Genomic DNA, 22898 nt, shown 5'->3' with positions numbered 1-22898 from the left:
CAGGATCAGGGGAGGAACCCAGCTTAGCCTACGAGGGTGGCACCAGGGTTGGAACTGATGGCCTCAACCTTTCAAGAAAGACGCCATTTGTCCCTGAGAAACACCCCTCCTGGGATGTCCCCCAAATTACATTTTAAGTTATCACCAGTTTTGGGCTCCACCCAGCTCTGCTATTGGGGTCTCTCTTGGTGCTGCCCAGATGATCAGGCTATATTGGGGATCAATCTCGAAGCTCCCATATACAAAGCATGGGCCGAAGACCTTCTAGCTCTCTCTCGACTATATGTAAGAAGCCATAAACCATATGGTATATTTCTATGTACAACCAGTGCAGTTCTTTAGGACGTGAACATAATTCGGGATTGTTTAGAAGGATTGAGTAAGCAGAACCCGGTCTTTCTAGAATTTTGCTACAACTTTAGACCGGCAACTCTGGCAACTCGCTTCATTTCTGTAGGCCTCAATTTCCTCATTTAGAATAGAAGATCAACCCGAATGTTTCCAAAGACTTCTGCAGCTCTAACAGTCTTTGATTTGAGGAGGGATATATTTTATTTTTGGGGGCGGGGGTACACCCAGCTGTGCTCAGGACTTACTCCTGGTTCTGCACTTAGGGATCACTCCCAAGTGGGCTCAGGGGACCATAAGGGGTACCATGGATTGAACTTGGTCGGCTGCTCGTAAGCAGACACCTTACTCACTGTACTATCTCTCTGGCAACGGGTATTTTCTTTTAATATTAGGAGTCTGGCTTAAAAAAAAATCACTGTCTCACTGTCATCCCGTTGTTCGTCGATTTACTCGACTGGGCACCAGTAACATCTCTATTACACTCAGCCCTGAGATTTTAGCAGCCTCTCCTTAGCTGTCTTTCCCAACGACTGGAGGCTCTTTCAGAGTCAGGGGAATGAGACCTATTGTTACTGTTTTTGGCATATTGAATATGCCACGGGTAGCTTGCCAGGCTCTGCCGTGTGGATGGGATACTCTCAGTAGCTTGCAGGGCTCTCTGAGAGGTATATATCTATCTTTTACTGTATTTGGGATATGAATATGCCATAGGGAGCTTGCAAGGACCTCGCAAGTGGGCAACAGACCCTTGGTAGCTTGTCAGGTTCTCCAAAGAGGGAGAACAAGGCTATTAGATGTAGCACGGCTGCAAAAGCTTGGTCTTAGTCTCTGGATGTTGGCCGTTGGTGGGATTACATGGTGCCGGGGTCAGTTTGTGGGTGTGGCTGCCAAACTACTGGAAAATGGGGGGTCTGGGTGAAGGCCCAGTCCCAACACGAGCAGGCTTGGAGATCTCAGCCCCGGGTCCCACATACCTGGGTTCCTCTGCCGGTCCCTTCATAAAAAACAAAACAAAAAACCCCTAACATGTTGACAGACATCTTTATGAACCTGGGATTTTAAGCACAGTATGAGGGAAGACACAGGACTTCAAAAGTTTTAGTATTTCTTAGTCTGAAGATATTATGGACTTTCATAAAATCAAAACCCTAGGAGTTTATAACAGATACCAAGTGGTCGAGGAGGATTCAAGGTCTCCTTCCAAAGATTAGAACTTGTGGAGAAATTATGGCCCAACCAGAACACACTCAGTGGGACCATCTGCTTACAGGTAGCCTGTGACTAGCTAATGAGCAAGATGCATGTATGTTCCAGTCATGATCAGTCAGTTAAGAGGTGTGTGGAGTCTTTCACGTTGTCCTCAATTTGCACTTGAGAGGGGAAGATAATGGCAGAGCCACCTGTGAAAGAACCCTGGGCCCCTGATAACAAGGTGGAGGCCCGGTGCCTTGCAGTCATTCCGTCACCAACACCTGCATGTGGATGGGGTGCCTGTGAGAAACAAGCCCTTGTGTGTAGCACTGCAAATCTGGGTGGTTTGTTTTAGCAGCCGGCTTTAGTCCTCCTGGCACTCTCCAGCCCCATGGCCCTGGGGTCCTGGAGAAGTATTGCAGAAAAGCTGAGCTCGTGGTGGTGAGGTCTAAGGTGGAGGAGTTGGTGGGGGAGGGAGAGAAATTTGTGCAATTGTGGTTGCTGTTACACGCAGCTGACCTGGATTCGATTCCTCTGCCCTTCTCGGAGAGCCTGGCAAGCTACCGAGAGTATCTTGCCTGCACGGCAGAGCCTGACAAGCTACCCATGGTGTATTTGATATGCCAAAAACAGTAACAAGTCTCAGGATGGAGAAGTTACTGGTGCCCACTTGAGCAAATCGATGAGCAACGGGATGACTGTGGTTGCTTTTTGACTTTGAAAGTTGCTCTGTTCTCAAACAGGTCTTACTGAGATTTCCCTGAAATTCTATTTTGCTAGACAAAGGGAGTCCAATGCATGTCTTTGCTTATTGGTGGGAAGAGATGCTGGGTTGCTGGATGGGTGAGACAGTCCAATAACCACTGATAGAGAGAAAATGAACTAAGCAGCGAACTTGCCTTGAGAAACTTTACAATTCTGCATTTTGTGGTGTGTTTACTGGGGTGAGGTAGGAGAGGAATAATTAAATACAGTAACAGTTATTAGTTATTAATTGATAAGGCTTCTTTTTGATAACTGGAAAAATATGAAAGCCAAAAAAGCAAGTCTTTTGCTTAGCTGGAACTCCCAATATATATTATTTATTCTATGGGAAGATAGTTAAGAATTATCAATGCAGAAATATATCAGCAACAGTATGAAAAACCATTGCTGTATAAACTAGGTGGTGAAACAGTGGGTTATTTGGAGTTAGAGGCAAAGTAAGATGCTAGCCACAATCATAAAATTGTCAAAAATGCTTGACTAGCAAGAACCTACAACAGCTGGACAAGAGGGATAAAGTCCTAAATAAATAAATTGGCTTGAGGAATCTTAGGATCTTATTGTATGCTTTGCAATCCAAATGACCATTTAGGAACCTAAGTTCAAATTGGTTCTGTAAACAAAATGATGAATGGAGCTGTATTATTATGAGGAAGGTCATCTTTTAGAAATTGTTTTCTGCAACAGTATGGACAATTCTCAAAAAACTTGAGGTTGAGCTCCCATTTGACCCAGCAATACCGCTGCTGGGAATATATCCCAGAAAAGCCAAAAAGTATAGTCGAAGTGACATCTGCACTTATATGTTCATCGCAGCACTGTTTACAATAGCCAGAATCTGGAAAAAACCCGAGTGCCCTAGAACAGATGATTGGTTGAAGAAACTCTGGTACATATATACAATGGAATACTATGCAGCTGTTAGAAAAAATGAGGTCATGACGTTTGCATATAAGTGGTTCTACATGGAAAGTATCATGCTAAGTGAAATGAGTCAGAAAGAGAGAGACAGACATAGAAAGATTGCACTCATCTGTGGAATATAGAATAATAGACTATAAGACGAACACCCAAGAATAGTAGAAATAAGTACCAGGAGGTTGTCACCATGGCTTGGAGGCTGTTCTCTCATCCTGGGCAACTCAGAGAAGGGAACAGCAAGTAAAATGTGGTTGTTGGTCATGTGGGGGAAAGATGATGCGGGCCAAATATAGACTAGAGACTGAACGCAATGGCCACTCAACACCTTTATTGCAAACCACAACACCTAATCAGAGAGAAAGAACAAAAGGGAATACCCTGCCATAGTGGCAGTGTGGGGTGGGGGGAGACGGGACTGGGAAGGGGGGGTGGGATGTTGGGTTTACTGGTGGTGGAGAATGGGCACTGGTGAAGGGATGGGTTATCAAACTTTGTAAGGGAGAAACATGAGCACAAAAATGTATAAATCTGTAACTGTACCCTCACGTTGACTCACTAATTAAAAATAAACTATAATAAAAAAAAAAAACACAAAAATTCTGTTATGCATAAATCTATTTTAGAACAAAGTGGACATTAAAGTTCTCAGTGCACTTCAAAAAAAAAAAAAAAAAAAAAAAAAGAAATTGTTTTCTGCAGATACTGAACTTTAGAGGGTGTATATATATATATATATATATGTACGTATATACATACATACACACATATATATAACATATAAGCTTCTTGTAATCTGTCCAGAGAAAGAAAGCAGTACAATTATTTTTCAGAGAATAACAGGAACAACTTCAAGGTCATCGGAAGAAAGAGAAAGCAGATGAAATGTGATTTACCAAGCATGATCAGATGTTTCTGTGTTGACAGAGAAAGGTATCCTCCATGAAAAGTATAGACATTTAAGACGGATGTTTAACCATTTTTTAGACAGAGATTTCCTGTGCTAGAAAAAATAGGACTGGAGTTTAAAGATCAGTTAATGAGCTGATCTGATACTCTAAGACTTTCACCCACGCTATATCTTCTGTACCTTTAATTGACTATATCACTTTCTTAATTAACATCCTAAACCTAAGTCCCCTGGAAAGACTCTTACCATTCCCTACGTACCTCGTGTTCCTCACCCCTACATCGATGCTAAAGTCACTTTCTCTTAGGAACACTTTCCCCAACCCCTGGTTACCACTTAACAAACCCGGACAAACTACGACAAAACAACTGCTTCCAAGACTTCCATCTGAATGCTCTCATGCTCGGGAAATGATTTCTCCTGGTCTCAACACCTGTTACCCCTGAAGTCTTACTGGCATTTACAATCACCTCCAGTTTGTACCTGGGCTATCCATAGTGGGTTTTATGTGCTTTACACTTCTTAGGTGACAAGCTGAAAAGAAGCCAAGAATTATTCATCTTTGCGTCCCCTACAATGTTTAATGTAATAGCTGCTCAACCAATATTTTCAGAATAATATGATTTATATTTGAATTCAATGTGTACACTTTTAATACTATAAAAACATCAAATGGTACATCACTTTATTTGAAAAATTTTATTCATAATAGAACCTTCAGAATGAGACCACATTCTCTAATTTTTTACCAGATAAAATCCCAAAGCTTAAAATCAAATATTTTATAATGCATCAGTTAAGTATGTAAGTTATTTTGAGGAAAAACTTTCATAATTGTACAAACATTAATATTAATATTTACAATATTCTTTAATATATGTAACATGGCATCACATTTAAAAGTACCAAAGAAGTTTATTCTGTGTTTTATTCAGAACATTCCAAAATTCAGATAAAAGAAATTTATAAACACTGATATTTGAGGAAAAGAACAGCAACAAGTTTATAAATCATGGTAAGCTTACATTATACAGAATTTACATGTCAATTCACAAATGTAAAGAGATATGATCAATCTATTTAAATCATGCTAAAATCTAAATATTATTTTACAATCCATAGGTTGAAACATGGTAACCTATGAAATAAAAATATGACTGTGAAATCATATTTAATTGAATTCATAATCCCAAATAAGGCTATTCTGAGAAAACTCAAAAGATAGCAAATCAGGCACAGTTCCCTGAAATCATAGTTCTTATGAATATATTCATAAACACCAAAAGAGGAAAATAAAAACATCCCAGATACTATGAGTTAATTTTACCTTCTCAAATTTAGTTTAGTATCGGGGTCCTGGCATAATTACAGCTTCTCTGGGATATTTTAATTTTTCTCCTGGTTTAGAAATATAACATATTCTGCCTTGTTCCAGAAAGGATTTAAGGTGGTTAAAAAAATAGATTTAGAGAATACCAAAGTGCACAAATTACAGGTTAAGTAATAAAACAGAGAAAAGAGGGTATGGGGAAAAAAGATACATAAAACCATTTAAGAAAATGTCAAGGAATAAGGTTCACTTCCATATCGTGGCTACTGTACTCAGCGCTGCAATGAATACAGGTAGGCACGCATCATTTTGAATGAATTCTTTTGTGTGCTGGGGAGAGCCGTGTCAAATGGTAGCTCTATTCTTACTTTGGAGATTTCTTAGATTTTCCACAGAGGCTGAACCCGGCAACATTCCCACTAAGAGTGGGTAAGAGTTTTAGAAGCTGAAGTAAAAATGGAATGGAATACTATGCAGCCATAAGGAAACATTAACTCTATAGAGGGCTGCAATCTGGACGGATCTGGAGGGTATCCTGTTAACACGCAAAGTAAATCAAAGAAGGACAAGTGCCAGATGATCTCACTCGTCTGTGATGTACAGAGAAACAAGACAAAGGAACAGAAATTACCATTATTCTCCACAATGATTTTTTTGGGAAGTATTGTAATATATGGTATTAATTAAAATGCTGTAAGCAAACAAACCATTAAACCTGTAAACTGGAGACACAAAGCTGATCTCTCTAAACATTCTGACGAAACAAATTATGAAAAAATTGGTGCCTCTATCAATTTTGATAAAATCTGCTTCTGTTGGGGAGAAGTAAATTTTCCGAAATTGAATGGATGACCTCAGCGCTGCTCTCCCGCTCCTGCTCGGGGTGCAGGTGAAACCAGAGCAAGCAGGGCCTCCCCGCTTACTGCCTGCACCCATCTCGGAGGAGGAGCCCGGACAGGAAGCTACAGGACAGTGTCGTCCGCTCCGGTGGGTGCTGGACTCAGCATCAAGAAACCCTCTGGGGGCCTGTGTGAGTCCCTCCAGATCTCCGGCTCCCCCTGCCAGGAGCCAGCGAGGTAAACAGGAAGAGGGTAGACGAAGGCCAGAGAGCTACCGAGGCTGGGGCAGCACTGCGCCCTTCGGGGAAACAGGAACAGGGGAATTCTCTCTCCTCCAGGCCCAGCGCTCAACAAAGGACAGAACGATCTTGCTGAGAGAAAAGCAGTAGAGAAAGTGAAAATGAGGGAAGGGACTGAGAGAAAGAAAAGAAAGACGGTAGGACACGTATGTGCAGGAGGACAGGATATGTAAGTGTTTGTGAAAACTGCTAAGGACCAGAAGAAAACTATCTACCCGAAAACAAAAACTCATCACTGCCTTTAAACACCACTGCCCCCCACCCGGCCCCAACCCCCGGGCCCCCTTTTTTTCCTTTTTGTGTTTTGTATTTTGGGCTGTTTGTCAGCGCTCAGAGCTTACTACTGGCTCTGTGCTTGGGGAGCACTCCTGGCAGTGGTGCCCGGACTGTTGAACACATGGGTGCTATCTGTTGTACTATCACTCCAGGCCCTTCTCTACCTTTTTTTTTCCTTTTCCTTTTTGGGTGACACCTGGTGAATGCACAGGGGTTACTCCTGGCTCATGCACTCAGGAATTACTCCTGGCGGTGCTCAGGGGACCCTATGGGATGCCAGGGTTCGAACCCGGGTTGGTCGAGTGCAAGGTAAACGCCCTACCCGCTGTGCTATCACTCCAGCCCCTTCTCTACTTTTTTTATTTTTCATTTTAAGATAAATGATCCCGAACAAAATTCTGGATTCGGGCAAGATCAACAAATGAAGTCCAAGCCTGTGGCATGGATGCGAGGGGGACGGCACTGCCTGGCTGAGCAGACACGACGCCGGGGCAGGGAGGCCAGTTCTGCGGGGAGAGGAGAGTGGCTCAGGTTTTCCTGTTGATGCTGGCAGTTCTGGCGGGCCTGATTATGAATCAGGCACAGTGCCTCGGGCTCACAAATGTGTTTTCATTTCTTTCAGACTAAAAGGACTTTGGATCAAAGAAAAATGAATATGACTCTAATAGAAATGTGATTGTAATTTTTTTTTTTTTAAGGTAGAAGGGGTCTCCAAGACCGTTTTTCAAGGCCCATGAAAGTCTCACTGCAGCAATGAGTAAAGGCTGATGGCCAAAATAATGACGTGGAGAAGGCTTCCTTGTTTCTGATGTGCTTTTTCTTTTTTTTGATTATTACTTTAGGACTAGATTTTTAAAGAAAGTCTAATACTAGTAAAGCACTGTGTCAGTTTTCATTAGTCAAGTGTAACAGCTCGTATTTTATAGTCACTGGCAAGAGTCTGAGCGAAGTTTAGGCCTTTTCCAGCCCCATGTCCACTTGTGTAAACAGAGCAGAGGTTCTCAGAGGCCCTACCCTCGGAACGGTCTATGATTCTGCCGCTTGTGGCTGGAGATTCCTTCTGTACTTCTCCAAGACCCTGGCTGCAATGACCCTCAAAAAGTCTAAGGTTGGCAGTGACAGGAAATGTGGGACCTGCAATGGCAAAGATGAAGTATTTTAAGAGTAACGGAGGAGAGAAAAAAGAAGTAGGGAGAAGGAATGAGGGAGGGAAAGGTTGTCAATTTTAAGGTTTTAAAAGCCGTGAAGATGATGAAGGCTTTACTAAAAAATATTAATTATTTAGATAGTATGACAGACTGGAGCAATAGCACAGTGGGTAGGGCGTTTTGCCTTGCACTCGGCTGACCCGGGTTTGATTCCTTTGTCCTTCTCGGAGAGCCCAGCAAGCTACTGAGAGTATCCCGTCCGCACTGCAGAGCCTGGCAAGCTACCTGTGGTGCATTCGATATGCCAGACATTTAACAACAAGTCTCACAATGGAGATGTTACTGTGCCCACTCAAGCAAATCAATGAACAACAGGATAGCAGTGCAGTGCAGTATGAGATAATTTTTATGCTTCAAAAGTTATCTTTCTCATAAGAGAAATGGCTCATCAGAAAGAAAAAAAACATTTAAAACATTGTGCTTTCAAAGCCCTAACCTCTGCAGATGACCATCTTTGAGTTCCTTCTAGCATGGCTTAGGTGAGGAAACACAGTAACCACTGGCACGCTGAAAGGCCTGGGCAAGAGGACAGAACTGTGAATAAACTCTATTTTCTATGGCCACGATTCATTATCACCGGGAAATGCCAATCAAAAGAGCAAACTTGTGGAGAGCCGCCACGGGACCGTGCTTCGTGGACACCTGTTTCTTGTTAATTACACCGTGCTTTGTAGATAACACCTGATAAGGAATCAGGATGTCTTGTCACGCCACGAGCTGTAACTAGTCTATCAGCTGCAGACACTTGGTCGTAAGCAAGCAGCGAGGGGTGTATAAGGAGGGAAGCTGCCTAGCTAGGTGGTTTCTTCTCATTCGTCCCTGTTCTTTTCCGTTTTGCATGAGAAGGTCTCTGAATAAATCGCTGCAAGAATCTCCGGGTTGCGTGTTTTTTTACAGCTGGCGTCCCTGGGTGGGCACAAACTATCAACTAAAGGTAAGAATAAACGTTCGGTGCACCCCACTCTAGAAAGTGAGCGGGAGATCAGGATTTTTTTGTGTGCTTCGGATTAGAATCCAAACAGCAATCCCCCAATAAAATGGGGCAGATTCTTGGCCTTCTCAAGATGTTTCATATTTTCTCGAGCCGGACTGAAGAGGGCAAGTCATTTATGAATTTGATTCAGTCTCTCTCCCGCAGAATAGGAGACCCGGAACTCTACATTTCCAGAGACCAACTCCGGTCCTGCCTTAAAGTAGTTTATGAGGTTAACCCATGGTTCCCAGACGAAGGAACTCTAGATAGCAAGATATGGAGACAAGTTAGGAAAAATGTCTATAAGGCATCTAAGAAAGGGACTGAGATCCCCTGGAAATTCTGGACTACATGGGAGATTGTTAATTCTATTCTCCTGTTTTTGAATAGTGCAATTGATGTGGAGAACATTAGGAATAATACGGCCTCAGGTCCTCCCACACCTAAGCCTTGAAAAGGTAGTCATAGTATAAATATTTTTCAGACTGATGAATATAGCTCCACGTCCAGTGCATTAGATGAAAGTGATGCAGATTATGAGTCTGCTGCTGCCTTCTCAAATTCTGAGTCCGAGAGTGACTCAGCCAATCGGCCTCCAGGCCGCTTGGGACGTGCTCCCAATCGCCCAGTCAAGGCAGAGAGGCAGTGGCCTCCATCTTTTTGCAGGTTAAGGATGGATTCTCTCAGTCGTTTCAAACAGGCCTGTGTCTCATATGGGCCTACATCTCCGTACTGTAGAGAGTATCTTACAGACTGGAGTAAAAAGGCCTACTGGGCACCTCAAGATTTTCACATGGTTGCTAAGACGTGCTTAAGCCCTTCTCAGTACTTGCAGTGGAGAATGTGGCTCAGTAAGGAGGCCAAGGCAGAGTTTGAAGGCCTAGGCCATGCTGAGCGAAACTTTTCAGGGATTAAATTGACTCATAAGATGTTAATTGGTGAAGGAAAATGGCGCCATCCTGAAAGGCAAGTCACCTTGCCTCGTGCTGTTCTTGCTCATGTCCGTAGTGTAGCCCTGCGTGCGTGGGAGAAGATTGATGCAGATGCGGAATTTAAAGGTAGCTTTACAAAGATTGTCCAGAGAGCCTCAGAACCTTATGCAGACTTTATAGGAAGATTGATGGAAGCCATAGAAATGCAGGTAAGGAGACTCATGAGCTGTTGACTAAACAATTGGCCTTTGAAAATGCTAATGAGGATTGCCAGGCCATTCTGCGCCCTCTAAAGGAGAAGGAAGACATAATGGGGTACTTGGACACATGCAGGAATGTTGGTTCTGTTAGACCTAAAGTGCAGGCTAGGACTGTTGAGACCGGTACAGTACAGAGACAAGCTCAGAAAGGATATTTTAATCGTGGAGGACTAGACCACTTTTTTTTTTTTTTTTTTTTTTTTTTTGTGAAGTAACAGACTTTATTTAGAAGGTCTTAGCGAAGGAGGAAGGAATAAGTGGAAAAGGAAAACCAGTAGGAGTAACGCGCTCAAGAAAGAACTCGGGCTCCTCCAAAGATGGAGAGAGCTCTACACACATAGCACTGGACACGAAAGCATGAAAGTACACATCTCAAGGGGGGAGATGCGGGCGACACATGTGCTCGGCCACATGGCACAAGCAGCACATGGGCTCAGGCAGCATATGCGCCACTAGACCACTTTCGTAAAGATTACAGGGCACCTCCAGACAGTGCTACTGTGAGAACACCTCCTGGGCCCTGTCCCAGGTGTAAGAAGGGAAACCACCGGGCCAGAGACTGCAGAGCCAGACTTGCACCTCCCGGGCCCTGTCCCCGGTGTAAGAGAGGAAATCATTGGGCCAGAGATTGTCGCTTTAATTTTGATGCAGTGGGTAACCCCAATTCGGGAAACCTGCAAGGGGGACAGCCTCAGGCCTCGCCAAATCAGGGGATGTTCTCAGTTGCAGCCCCATTCCCCAATGTGGAGTTTCAGAACTCCAATCAGTATAATCGCTGCAGCCAGTGATGGCAGGAAGCGCAGTCTTGGATATTTCCTGCCCCAATACAGTTACTACAACCCCTTTTCAGTACACTGCGGCTTTAAGCCCACCACCTCTGCATTTTCAGTGGACATATGGAATGTTAAATCAAATACAAAAAAGAGGTATTTTCTCGACTGAATGTAGCAGGAAAACTCCTCATTCGAGGAAAAGGCTATGCTATTGTCTCACAGATGACAACCCCACTAAGAAACTTTGGATCCCTTTACGTCTCATCAGAAGCAGAATTCAACCACCTGATTTGGATCTCAGACCTCTAGAGATTCACAACCCTTCAAATTCCAGCTCTGATTCATCGCCAAACTGATCTCAGCTGGAAGTCACAAGGAAAGAAGAGGAGCCAGCGTCAGAGGACCTAAAGCAAAGGCCTCTAGCTCCTTACACATTTCATGAGGTCACATTAAGACCTTTGGAGATGGTCTTAATGTGACCTCACAATGGAGATGTTACTGGTGCCCACTCAAGCAAATCAATGAACAACAGGATGGCAGTGCAGTGCAGTATGAGAGATAATTTTTATGCTTTAAAAGTTATCTTTCTCATAAGAGAAATGGCTCATCAGAAAGAAAAAAACATTTAAAACATTGTGCTTTCAAAGCCCTAACCTCTGCAGATGACCATCTTTGAGTTCCTTCTAGCATGGCTTAGGTGAGGAAACACAGTAACCACTGGCACGCTGAAAGGCCTGGCAAGAGGACAGAACTGTGAATAAACTCTATTTTCTATGGCCACGATTCATTATCACCGGGAAATGCCAATCGAAAGAGCAAACTGATGCCACTCTCTAGTATCTGTACAACGAGGAGCACGAAGGAATGTCTCACTAGTGTGTCCTCTAGAGAGTCGGACATTCTGCAGGGAGGAAACACTTTCAAGACACTAACTTCTGTGTGAACAATCTCCGCAGATTATTCAGACTTAGTCACATAATAATCGAGACCCCCGGCCCCCACCTAAAAAGGGGCAGAGTGACAGCACAGTGGGTAGTGCATTTCCTTTCACATGGCCAATGAGGCTCAACCCCCAGCCCTCCATATGGTCCGGGGCCCAGCCCGGAGGAAGCCCTAAGCACTGCCGGGTGTGGCCCCAAAAGCCCAAACCAACACAAAAAGAATGTATACCCAGTGATGGTAAATTATGTCCCTCCAAAACCATAACGTGAAGGCAAAAACTAAGGTCACCTGAAGCTGGCTTGGCACTCCTAACAGGTCTAACTCTTCCAAGGATGTTGACTAAAACCAGAAAGGAACAACAACAAAACCCTCACACAAAGTCACATTCAGTTCCAATATAATCGAGTAATTATTAGGACCAGAGAGAGAGTCCAGAGGAAAAGGCACTTCTCTTGCATGCATCTGACTCAAGTGTAATCCCTGGCACCACAGATGGTTCCCCAAGCGCTTCCAGCCCTGAGCACTGCTGGGTGTGGCCTAAACACCCCCCCACACTAAAAAAACTATAACCCCACCCCCTCAAATCATGAATAAGACTATTTAGCAATATAGGTATCAATCAATTCTATGATTAATAGAAATGAACTAAAAATCTACTCAAATCAGGCAGTAAATTAATTGAAAACATACTTAAATATAGAGCATAACTCTGAATCTTATTGTTTAAAGAGAACGCAAAAACGTTCAGTGTCTCAATTCACAGAGCAGGCAAAAAAAATGTAAATGGCTGCATCCCCGAGAGCAGGGCTGGAAGACAAGGACCCGCACCTATGGGTGAGGTCGGAAGGTTGTGCTGGGCGGAGCGTACGATTCCCATCTCCCACACGGCAGGGTTCCCCCAAGGGCTGCTGGCAATGACTCTGAGCACCAGTCCCGAGGAAGATATAAGCGCCACCCCCATGCCACCCCACCCCTGCCACGGGTATATTTTTCATTTTTAACATTTTTAAAAGGTTGTATAAAAATATAAAGAACATTTGAGACTGCCTTTTTTGTTTGCTTGCATTTGCTTTGTTCTGTTTGGGGGCGACGACCCATATCTGGTGATGCTAAGGGCTTACTGCTAGCTCCAGGCTCAGGGATGGCCCCGGCAGTGATGGGGATCAAACCAGGGTAGGCTGTAAGCAAAAGGCAAGCAAGCAAGGCCTTAGGTGTGGCGTGCGAAGCCTACGTTACTAATTCACTGGCCCTTCAGATAAGGAAGCTGTGGACCTCTTCTGAATTCAGCAGGTACTGAAATTTAGCTGAGTAGCTAATATGCCCTGGAACATTTTTTATTTTTAAAATTAAATACTTAATTCATTCAAGTTTTGAAATAACTTGCTTTACATATGATAATAGGCATAGGGAAAAAAATCTAGTTAAAAGGTTAAGATTACATACTTTACATTTAAATGAGGTTTTATCACAATATTAATCTGAATAGACTAAATGAAGTTAATTATTTTATGTACCAAAGTCTGTACAAAATTCATCAAATAGCTGAGAAAATGGCCTATCTTTACTGGGGGAGCCACACCTGGCGGTGCTCTGGGCTGACTCCTGGCTCTGTGCTCAGGGATCACTCCTGTCAGAGTCAGGAGATCTGTGAGTGGTGCAGGGGGGCTGAACCAGGGTCAGCCACAAGCACGGCAGGAAAACGGTCTTTCTTGGAGTAGCATTATTATTAATTAAATAAAACGCAAGCAAATGCTCATGATTTACAAACCAGCAATTTCATTCTCATCTGGGTTTCTTTTCTAGTTTTAAGGTCTTCGCCTTCTGCTGGGCTTGGCCCTCCGCAGCATGTTGTTAAGATTTATCAAACCAGCAGTTCTCAACCACATGCAACATCTCAGTGACCACCGGCCCACGTCTCATTTGTACCATAAACAGATCTCACCAAAGCACAGAGAAAGAACGTTAAATTTCCCTAGGAAGACACAAGATAACAAAAATGGGACTACCAGCCGAGGGAGAAATAATCCATAATCCTAGCCACATGGCACGTATCTGGCAGGGCAGACAGCCCTCTGAGCCCACTGCACTGCTTTCCCGTGTGATCGGCCCAGAGCCTGGTGCCAGCAAAGTTATAGGACACTTGGGGGATTACTAGGAAAACAAATCCTGACTGCTTTCCTTTCATAGGATTCACGTGACAAGACTGGGATTCTGTGAACTGGAGAACAGCAAGGCTATGCCACTGTTAACTAAAGTACAGTCTTTTCAAGACTGCAACTTGGAAAGTAGAATCTCTGGTGTCCGGATTAAATGTCTTACATCATCATCATCATCACTGAATCATTCCTTTGCACCCATAGGACAGTTCTCTTCTACCACTCCATTTTCTTGCTTGCTTTTGTAATTTGAAAGAAACAAACTTTCTATTTGAGTCAAGAATTCTTCAGCAATGAAAGAATTGGTCACTTTGCTCAGAGTTTTCCTTAGGCACTCCAAAAGCTGGTTGAAAGAAAGGACTTGTAATTAGTTTAAAAATAGTTTGAAACATTTTCTTTCAAGCTGACTTGATACTAAGCCTGTGTTTTAATAATAATAATACAGCTGAAATAGAGGAGGTCTGAGGCATACTTAGATTAATCCTTTGTGATTTTATATAAGGAGATAAAACTAGAATATACTTGTGACTTTTTTTTTCTACTTGGGGAAAATTTTAAATTTTTTCCTTTTTTATGCTTAATTTTTTTATTCTCAAATTGCTACAAGAAAACAAAAAGACAACTATGCTGTTAATCTACAGTACAGAGTGTGTGTATGTGTATATATGTATACATGTATACATGTATATATGTATATGACATATACATATATACACACACACACACACACACATATATGCAGTATATATGGGAACACAACTATAAATGAAATTAGAGCAATTCAGGACTGTTGTTTTCTTCCAGAAAGTTAAATAAAATGACCATTTAAATTTAACTGTTAGATTTATACTACCATTCTTAAAAATGATAGATTGCTAATGTTAAAATGGAAACATGGTGATTCTGAATTTAATAAAATAAGAAAAATTATCTCTACTGTGCAGAAGAATAATCTTTGAAGAAATTCATCAGCCCATAATGACAAATTTATTCTAAAATAGTATTATTTCTAAATGCAAGTGTGGGTAACAAAACACATTACTAATTATCTCTTAGAAATTAATTTTAGAAAGAAAAAAGCAATAAAGGAAACATACAGAAAATGTATCTGCAAAGCATCAGGCATCATGGGAAAACACATCAAGATGAATAGTTTTAGCGTGTGAACAATAGAACCAATTAAAATGAAGGGGCTTACTTTCTGCAAACAAGTCAGGTCAGAATCCCGGCGAAAGATTTTATCCATTGGGACACTGCTGCAGAAAGAAACAGGCAAACAAAGCAATGAGACAAATATCATAAACTCATCAGTTTTGTAATAAATGATCACTGATGCCATACATCACCATTTTATATTTAACTCGGGTTTTCTCTGAAACATAATTTAATGAGACACGCTGCAGATGTGCGGCCACCTCAGAGCAGGGCACATACCTGTGGGAAAGCCTGTATTTTTCTATTATCCATCTCGTCTTTTCAAACACTAATCCCCACTGCGGCTCTTCTAACATCTGTTGCACTTCAAATTTGTAAGGTAGACCTAGAAAATCAAAACGAGGCAGGTTTCCATTAACAATTTCTTAAATCTCTAACCTCCTTATAACTAATTACATTTCCCTTCCATGTTATTATGACCATAGCTTGGCAGATCAGCCAAACAGCTTTTTAAACATTGTGGGCATTCATTAATATTTATTGTCTGGGGTGAACTTGGTCTAAACCAAGCAATTAATAATAATAAAGAAAAGTAAAAGTGCCATTTGCATGACAATTCTATGCAAGGGACTGTAAGAAGCAGAATGATCACATAGTTTATCATTAGAACCCAAAGACCCTCCAAGTGAATGGAAGGTGGGAGGTACTATTAATAATAATATGCCAGCCCACCAGCTGGGACTCACCTGGGACTACCAAGACCCTCTAGGTTTTTGCTTTTTAAAGATTACAGAGAACCAACGCATTTGAATTTTTATTTTTTGTTTGTTTTTGGGTTACACACAGTGGTGCTCAAGGGCTCCTCCTGGCTCTGCTCTCAGAAATCACTCCTGGCAGTGCTTGGGGAACCACAGGGGTACGGGGGACTGAACCCACATCGGCCATAAGCAAGGCAAGTTTTCTACCCTCTGTACTCTTACTGTGGCCTGTTTAGGCCTGTTTCTTTTTTCTTTTCTCTCTTTTTTTTTTTAAAAAAATAGTTATTAAGCTTACAACAATACTAAAGTAGCATTTTCCTATTTAGCAGGTAAAAATACTGCATCTAAAAAAGGTTTTAAAAAGTATCTATTTTAGCTAGTAAAGTAGAAGAGCCTGGATTTCATTTTTAATTTAACTTAATCCAATCAGTTTTTTTTTCGGCGGGGGGGAGGGGCACAGCTTGGCAGTATTCAGGGGTCCGTATGCAGTGCAGGAGATCGGACAGGGGTTAGCTGCATGTAAGTAAGCACCTTAATCCCTGCATTATCTCCCCAGCTGCAGAGCTTGGTTTTGATACTCTAGCAGTTATGTCCACACTCATTCCACCTCTACACAGGTGCTGATCTAGGGCCAGACAGGGAATACGATTAATTCTGAATTGGCAGCAAGAAGGGGAAACATTATGGAAGGAAGAGCCTCTTGGAAACCTCACAGATCCTTTAAGATTGCCATGTCAATGAATATACCCCATACAATGGATCAGAATTTAAAAAATTTATATAATTAATGACTAACTCTGCCAGTGTTGACTAGAGCAATAAACCCCAAACATCAAGTCATGAGATAGGCAAATTAACTCCTTTCTTAGAACAGGAGTCAGAGACCATGAAGCTGAAACAGAGAGGTCACTGAGGGCTCTGAGTCTCAATAGCAAGACCGTCATTTCCCCCTTTTTTGAAAAGATGCATCTGAATGCCATCGGAGAGAAAGCCTATCTGTATCTACTGAAAATTCATCTTTTACAGAGAGCAGAGATTTTGCTTACTGCATGTCTTCAGTATCGAGCATACATACACAATTCTCAGTCACAGCCTTTCTCAACACTAATCCAGTGTGGAGGCTCACACAGTGAGGACTACACCCATATGGGTATCATAAAAGTCTGAACTGTATAATGCGGTGAGCAAACAGTTATTCCCTAGTTGAGAGCATCCATTATTATATCAAGTGTTTTCTCACAGTGCTAACTCTGATTTGTAGGATTGAAAAAGAAAAATGGAGGCACAAATGGGGTGAAGTGGTTTTTGTTGAAGACTTACGGTAAGAGCCATCTGGGCTAATTTCATCACTGATGACCAAGCAGGTAATTTGAGAATAAGGTAAAGGATTATTTCGATTGTAAGGACTAATAATCATTCCGATAAACTTTGCACCACCTCTGGAAAAGTAACCCTATAATTAAAAGAGAAGTAGAATTAGTTTCAACACTTAAATTTAAAGGTCTACATTTACTCACAGATCAAATGAAGGAAAACAGAGGAAAAAGGTGTGTTGGAAACTTCATATTCATGACCTGGGAAAATAGCTCACTGAGCTAAAACATACAATTCATATGCATGAGGCTCAGTTTTGCTTCATGGTGCTCGTCGCCCCAAGCAGCAGTAGGAGCAGTCCCTGAGCTCTGGGCTGGGAGTGTGGCCCCAAATCCAAATAAACAGGAAACCAAAATTTCATATTCAAAGAGCAATTAACTTAAATGTCATTAAGTGTTCATGCCACACTCTACATTGGCGAAAACGGTCCTTTAAAATATTACTAGGCCTGCAAAAATTTGTATAAGCCAAGAAAATATTTACTAATTATATTCATTACCCTCCAGTTATAACCTTTATCAATATGGTAATAAAATTACAAATAGTTGCTGACAGCTAAACATTCACAAATAAAGCATAACATTACAAGATAAAACAAATTTTTGTCTTTTTTTTCAGAAAGGCAAAAATATGACATGTTTCTGATTATTTCACGCATACTCAGTCCCTGTCCTAGCTGCTCCCATCAATCTTCAAAGGATTTTACTTTGATAGCTTGTTGATATTAAGCAAAATAACTGACATTCCAGATGTTTAAATAAATGTGTTATTATTTCAAAGAAATGCAGTCCTTTGCTAGATATGCTAAAAGTTTATTAGTTTAATGGAAAGGAAAGGAAGAAGGGTCTGAATATGCCACTATTTGCAGATTCATACATTTACATGAGAAATAGGCGTCAGGACCTATAAACTCACCTGGTATTTGGCTTGAGTGTCAATATCTCGTAAGGAAGGGTTAGGGTCAAAGGCAGGATGAGAATGGTACCACCCAATGACACTATATCCCCTTAGAGCCAAGGTTTCCGAGGCCTGTGTTTGCGAGACAGGATCCATCTCACACTGCAGTCCTGTACTCAGACTGTTGCAAGGTTCTGCTGCGCAAACCTAGGAAAGTTAAGCGCCGAGGATTATATTTTCACCTCCTGTTCATTCTATTATTTCAATACTTTCATTTCTTTTCATAGAGTTACGGAAATCTCACTATGTTAAGTCTTTGTGTTTTCCTTTTGGGGCCACACTAGTGATACAAACTTGGAAACTAGAAACTCAGAATCCATTCCCCCCCCCTCAAAAATGTCCTAAAAATTGTTCATTGTACGGATCAGCCCAAATAATATCTGTACAGCATACTCTTTCAATCATACCACTCCTGAAAATTTCACAAGCATGTACATACCAACTTTTAACTAAGGTTAGCAAATGCCTTGTACTTTCTGAGCAATGAAAGTTTTTAACTGGTGAAAACGACGAGGCACCATGGCCTGGAGCATGCACTCGCTCACTCCTCCGTGTCCTCCCCTCTTTTCCTTCCTTCCTCCCTCCCTCCCTCCCTCCCTCCCTCCCTCCCTCCCTCCCTCCCTCCCTCTCTCCCTCCTCTCTCCAGTGCTAAGTCACTCTAGGGGCAATATAACTGCCTATACTTGCAGATTCTCAGTCAAACTACAGGTCACTTTATTTATTAATTAGGACTTTGGGCACCTCTGTGTCCTAGCAATCAGCTGTGGTGGGGTTTGGAACACCCTGTATATGGTGTCAGGACTGGAACCAGAGTCTGCCACAGGCAAGGCAAATGCCTTTCCTCTGTATTACCTTTCCAGTCCCAAAGGTAACCCTTTTAAAATTTTATTTTACTTTTTTTTTTTGGGGGGGGGGGAACGGGCACACCCAGCAATGCTCAGGGCTTACTCCTAGCTCTGTGCTCAGGGATCACTACTGGTTGGTTGGGGTGCCAGGGATCAAACCTGGGTCAGACATGTGCACGGCAATGGCCACTGTCTGCTGTACTATCTCTCCAGCCCCCCAAAGATAACTTTTTAAATAAAAGTCTTTTAACAATATGCATTGAAATCTATAAAAAATATCCGATATGACTAAACAATTATGAAAAAGAAAACTTACTTCAACTATTTTATTAACTTCTGAATATCTTCCTCCTAACAGACCAATCACTTCTGCCATAGAAACATGAGCGTGCTTTAAAACAAAACAAAACAAAACAGACTTAGTCCAACATACAAAAAAAGATAAGACAAAAAAAATCAGAATAAAATAAGGTACCACTGGAGAATAATTTATAAGTACAATAATTCCACTTTCCTAAAACAAAGTAGCACAGTGGAGGGACTAGGTGCTAGGCTCAGTACACAGAAACTTAAGATTTTAGATCCATCATCAGTGGTAGCTGAGAACTTGAAATCAAATATTCAGATTCCAAGAAGCCATTTTTTCACTTAAAAAAAATTGAAGCTACCATTTTCTTTCTCTATTCAGGACAGAGATTATAAGGACACAAAGTAAAAAAATAGGTTTTCCTAGAAAAACACCTTGATAAAACACACAACTTTAGGAGGTTTCAGAAAACATGAAACCTCCAAATTACAGGAGTTGTGTTTTGTTGCAAATATATAGAAGGTAGCAGACAAAGAATACCAGAAAATGAAAACAGGGTTAATTATGATAAACAGTCTGCAAAAACTCACATTAATTAATTTTCTCTAAAATATGGAAACATGCAATTGTTTGGCTTTTCTCCAAAAGAAAAGACTTATTTTTAGATTCCTTGTAAAAGAGGATAGTTAAGATCCAAAATACACGTCTTCCATACTCTCTCTTATGCCTGCAATAAAAATACACAAGAATAGAAATCAGAATAACTAAGTAAACACAATAGATTATTCTTACCAAATCCATTATTAAAAGTGCTTCTGAAGCCACTTTCACCTGAAATGGCTCCTGAAATATAAAAAAAAAAAAAAAAAAGGGGGAAGCATAAAAATAGAGATTTTGTTTTCTTTACTTGGAATATCTAACCCTTTTCTCCTATATGGGAGAATGATTTTATTATCAACATACAATGTTCTTATTATCAATCAAGGTTCATTACGGGCCAGATTTTATTATTTTTGAAATTAACATTTAAAACTCTAACATCAACTTCCCTCTCATTTTCTGTTTAAATCAATCAGTCTTCTAAATCCATCATGTACCATTCTTTGTCCAATCTTTTATTTACATGTCTTTTATTTACATATTTACATAAATACAAAAAGAAGGAACATTTCATTTCTGACAAGAAGGCATTATTATGAGTTATTCAGTGATGAATAAGTAGTACCTGCTTTTCTTCACTGAAAAAATTACAAGGTATCAGCTGGAAGGGATCAAATGAGCTAGAAAAGAAAAAAAAGTCACTTAAAAATAATCACAATAACATGATTAGTTAAAGAATGTTTACAAGTTTCCTGGTTTGAAAATGTGTACTAATCACACCTAAAATGTGCACAAGATAAATATTAAACAGGAAGAATTTCTTAGGAATTTCTTTACATAGCTCCTTTGAAAGCAGCACTATTCTTTAGAAGTTTTTTTTAAAAAAAAAATGACAGGACACTTGGTAGAAAGTACCCATTGTCATACATTAATACCCAAAGAGAACAACATTTAAAATGGCCAGACATGTGTCCTTCATTGGAAATGTAATCAATTCCCTGACAAGACATAGAAAGAAATTTCAAGATGGGAGCTTTTCACGAATGTTTTCGTCAGTACTCTAATGTCAGCATAAGTACTCCCAACAACAAATACCTGTTGGAAGCTTAAAGGAGAAATTGTTCTGCCAAATAAACACATAGAGACCTTTATGACAATGTACTTTGAGATGCAAAGAAAAAGGGAAAGTGGTGAAGAAGAGGTGCATCTAAGCATGCATAAATCTGAGAAAGAGAGCTGACTGGTAAAATCTTTTTTTTTTTTTTTTTTGCTTTTCGGGTCACACCCGGGGATGCACAGGGGTTACTCCTGGCTCTGCACTCAGGAATCACCCCTGGTGGTGCTCAGGGGACCGTATGGGATGCTGGGAATCAAACCTGTGTCGGCTGCGTGCAAGGCAAACGCCCTACCCGCTGTGCTATTGCTCCAGTCCCTGACTGGTAAAATCTGACTGGTAAATAACAGGTTTGGGAAAAACACTGGACACAAGAAACAGTTTTCAGGTTATATTCAGTGATAGAAAACAAACAAGGTTAATGGTCATGTGAATACTAGGAAAAAGAAGCAGAACTATTTAGTTCCTATTCCCTCCAAGACTGTTACCTTCAGAAGAGTCTTTGCTTTGCTGACTACTATTTTCCAATTATCTAGAACAGTGCCTGAGCATAGATGGCATTCAAAAAATGTTAAAGGAAGTAAGATATTAAAGTTAAAAATGCTTAATCAACACAAGCCACAACAACAACAAAAAAACAAAGGCCAAGACAGATGAGAAAACAGAAAAGGCACGTTCTTCATCAATAGCACGGAATAAAACAACTCTTATTTGTTTTGTGGTCACACTCCGAGATGTTCAGGGTTTATTCCTGGTTCTGCATTCAGAAATTACTTCTGGAATTTTTCAGGGGACCATTCAGGATACCAGGGATCGAACCCAGGTTGGCCACATGAAAGGGAAACACCCCCCCGCTACACTGTACTACTACTCCAGCTCTACAACTCTATTTTTTGGTCACACTTTTTGAAAAGCTGCAGAGAAGGGAAAAGTTATTGGAGATCAGAAATAAGATTATTGGGCTTGCTTTCAAAAGAGGAATTAGATCTTGAATACTAGGGAAATTACATAAAGGATCATCAAACAGCCATAATGAGCCTTAAGTAAATGAAGACATAAGTACAAAAAAAAAACACAAAGTAAAATTTAAGGCATGATAAGTCTGTATAATTTTTTTAAATTATTTTTATTTCTTTGGGGGATGGGATACACTCAACAGCTCTGAGGACCATATATAATGCCAGGTATTTGACCCTGGGTCGGGCTGCACCCAAGCACTTTAGCACTTTACCTCCTGTGCTATCTCTCTGTCCTCCCAGGGTTTTACGTTTGGGGCCTCAACTCGCAGTGCTTAGGGGTTACTCCTGGCTTTGCACTCTGGAACCCCTCTTGGCAGGCCTGGGGAACCCCCCTTTGTTGGCTGCATGCAAGGCAAGTGCCTTACCCACTACACTGTTGCTTTGGTCCCTGTCCGCCTAGGTTGAATTTTTGATAGGAAGGATCTAGAAACTAGCAGGTAAATTCAAGACTTAAGTATTTTTTAATCTGAATGCAAGCAAGATACCTTTCCATGTTCAGATTAAAAAAATATAGATAAATAGTGAAAAAGTACAGCTGAGGGAACACTGTTCTCAGGTTTATGCTTAGCTAATATAATTACTTATTAACTGTAGACAGGCAAGTTTATTGAAATATCACGATTCAAGGCTAATGAGAAAGTGTTTT

At 41.1% G+C, this 22898-nt stretch overlaps 1 protein-coding gene across 1 annotated transcript in view; it reads right to left on the bottom strand.

Annotated features, from left to right (window-relative positions):
* Positions 1 to 4819: 4819 nt before the first annotated feature.
* Positions 4820 to 22898, bottom strand: part of MYSM1 (Myb like, SWIRM and MPN domains 1) — a 40487-nt gene continuing 22408 nt past the window's right edge. Inside the window, exons 12-19 of the mRNA XM_055138562.1 lie at positions 20745 to 20799; positions 20312 to 20362; positions 19529 to 19603; positions 18326 to 18514; positions 17357 to 17489; positions 15558 to 15663; positions 15322 to 15379; positions 4820 to 14466 (exon numbers count right to left, since the gene is read on the bottom strand). Coding sequence (XP_054994537.1) covers positions 14308 to 14466; positions 15322 to 15379; positions 15558 to 15663; positions 17357 to 17489; positions 18326 to 18514; positions 19529 to 19603; positions 20312 to 20362; positions 20745 to 20799 — 826 coding nt within the window. The 3' untranslated portion in view covers positions 4820 to 14307. The remainder of the gene's footprint in view (positions 14467 to 15321; positions 15380 to 15557; positions 15664 to 17356; positions 17490 to 18325; positions 18515 to 19528; positions 19604 to 20311; positions 20363 to 20744; positions 20800 to 22898) is intronic.

The sequence above is a fragment of the Sorex araneus genome, chromosome 5, assembly GCF_027595985.1.
Source record: "Sorex araneus isolate mSorAra2 chromosome 5, mSorAra2.pri, whole genome shotgun sequence".
Classification (NCBI taxonomy): domain Eukaryota; kingdom Metazoa; phylum Chordata; class Mammalia; order Eulipotyphla; family Soricidae; genus Sorex; species Sorex araneus.
The sequence above is the reverse complement of the archived record's forward strand: the minus strand, read 5'-3'. Positions and strand labels throughout refer to the sequence as shown.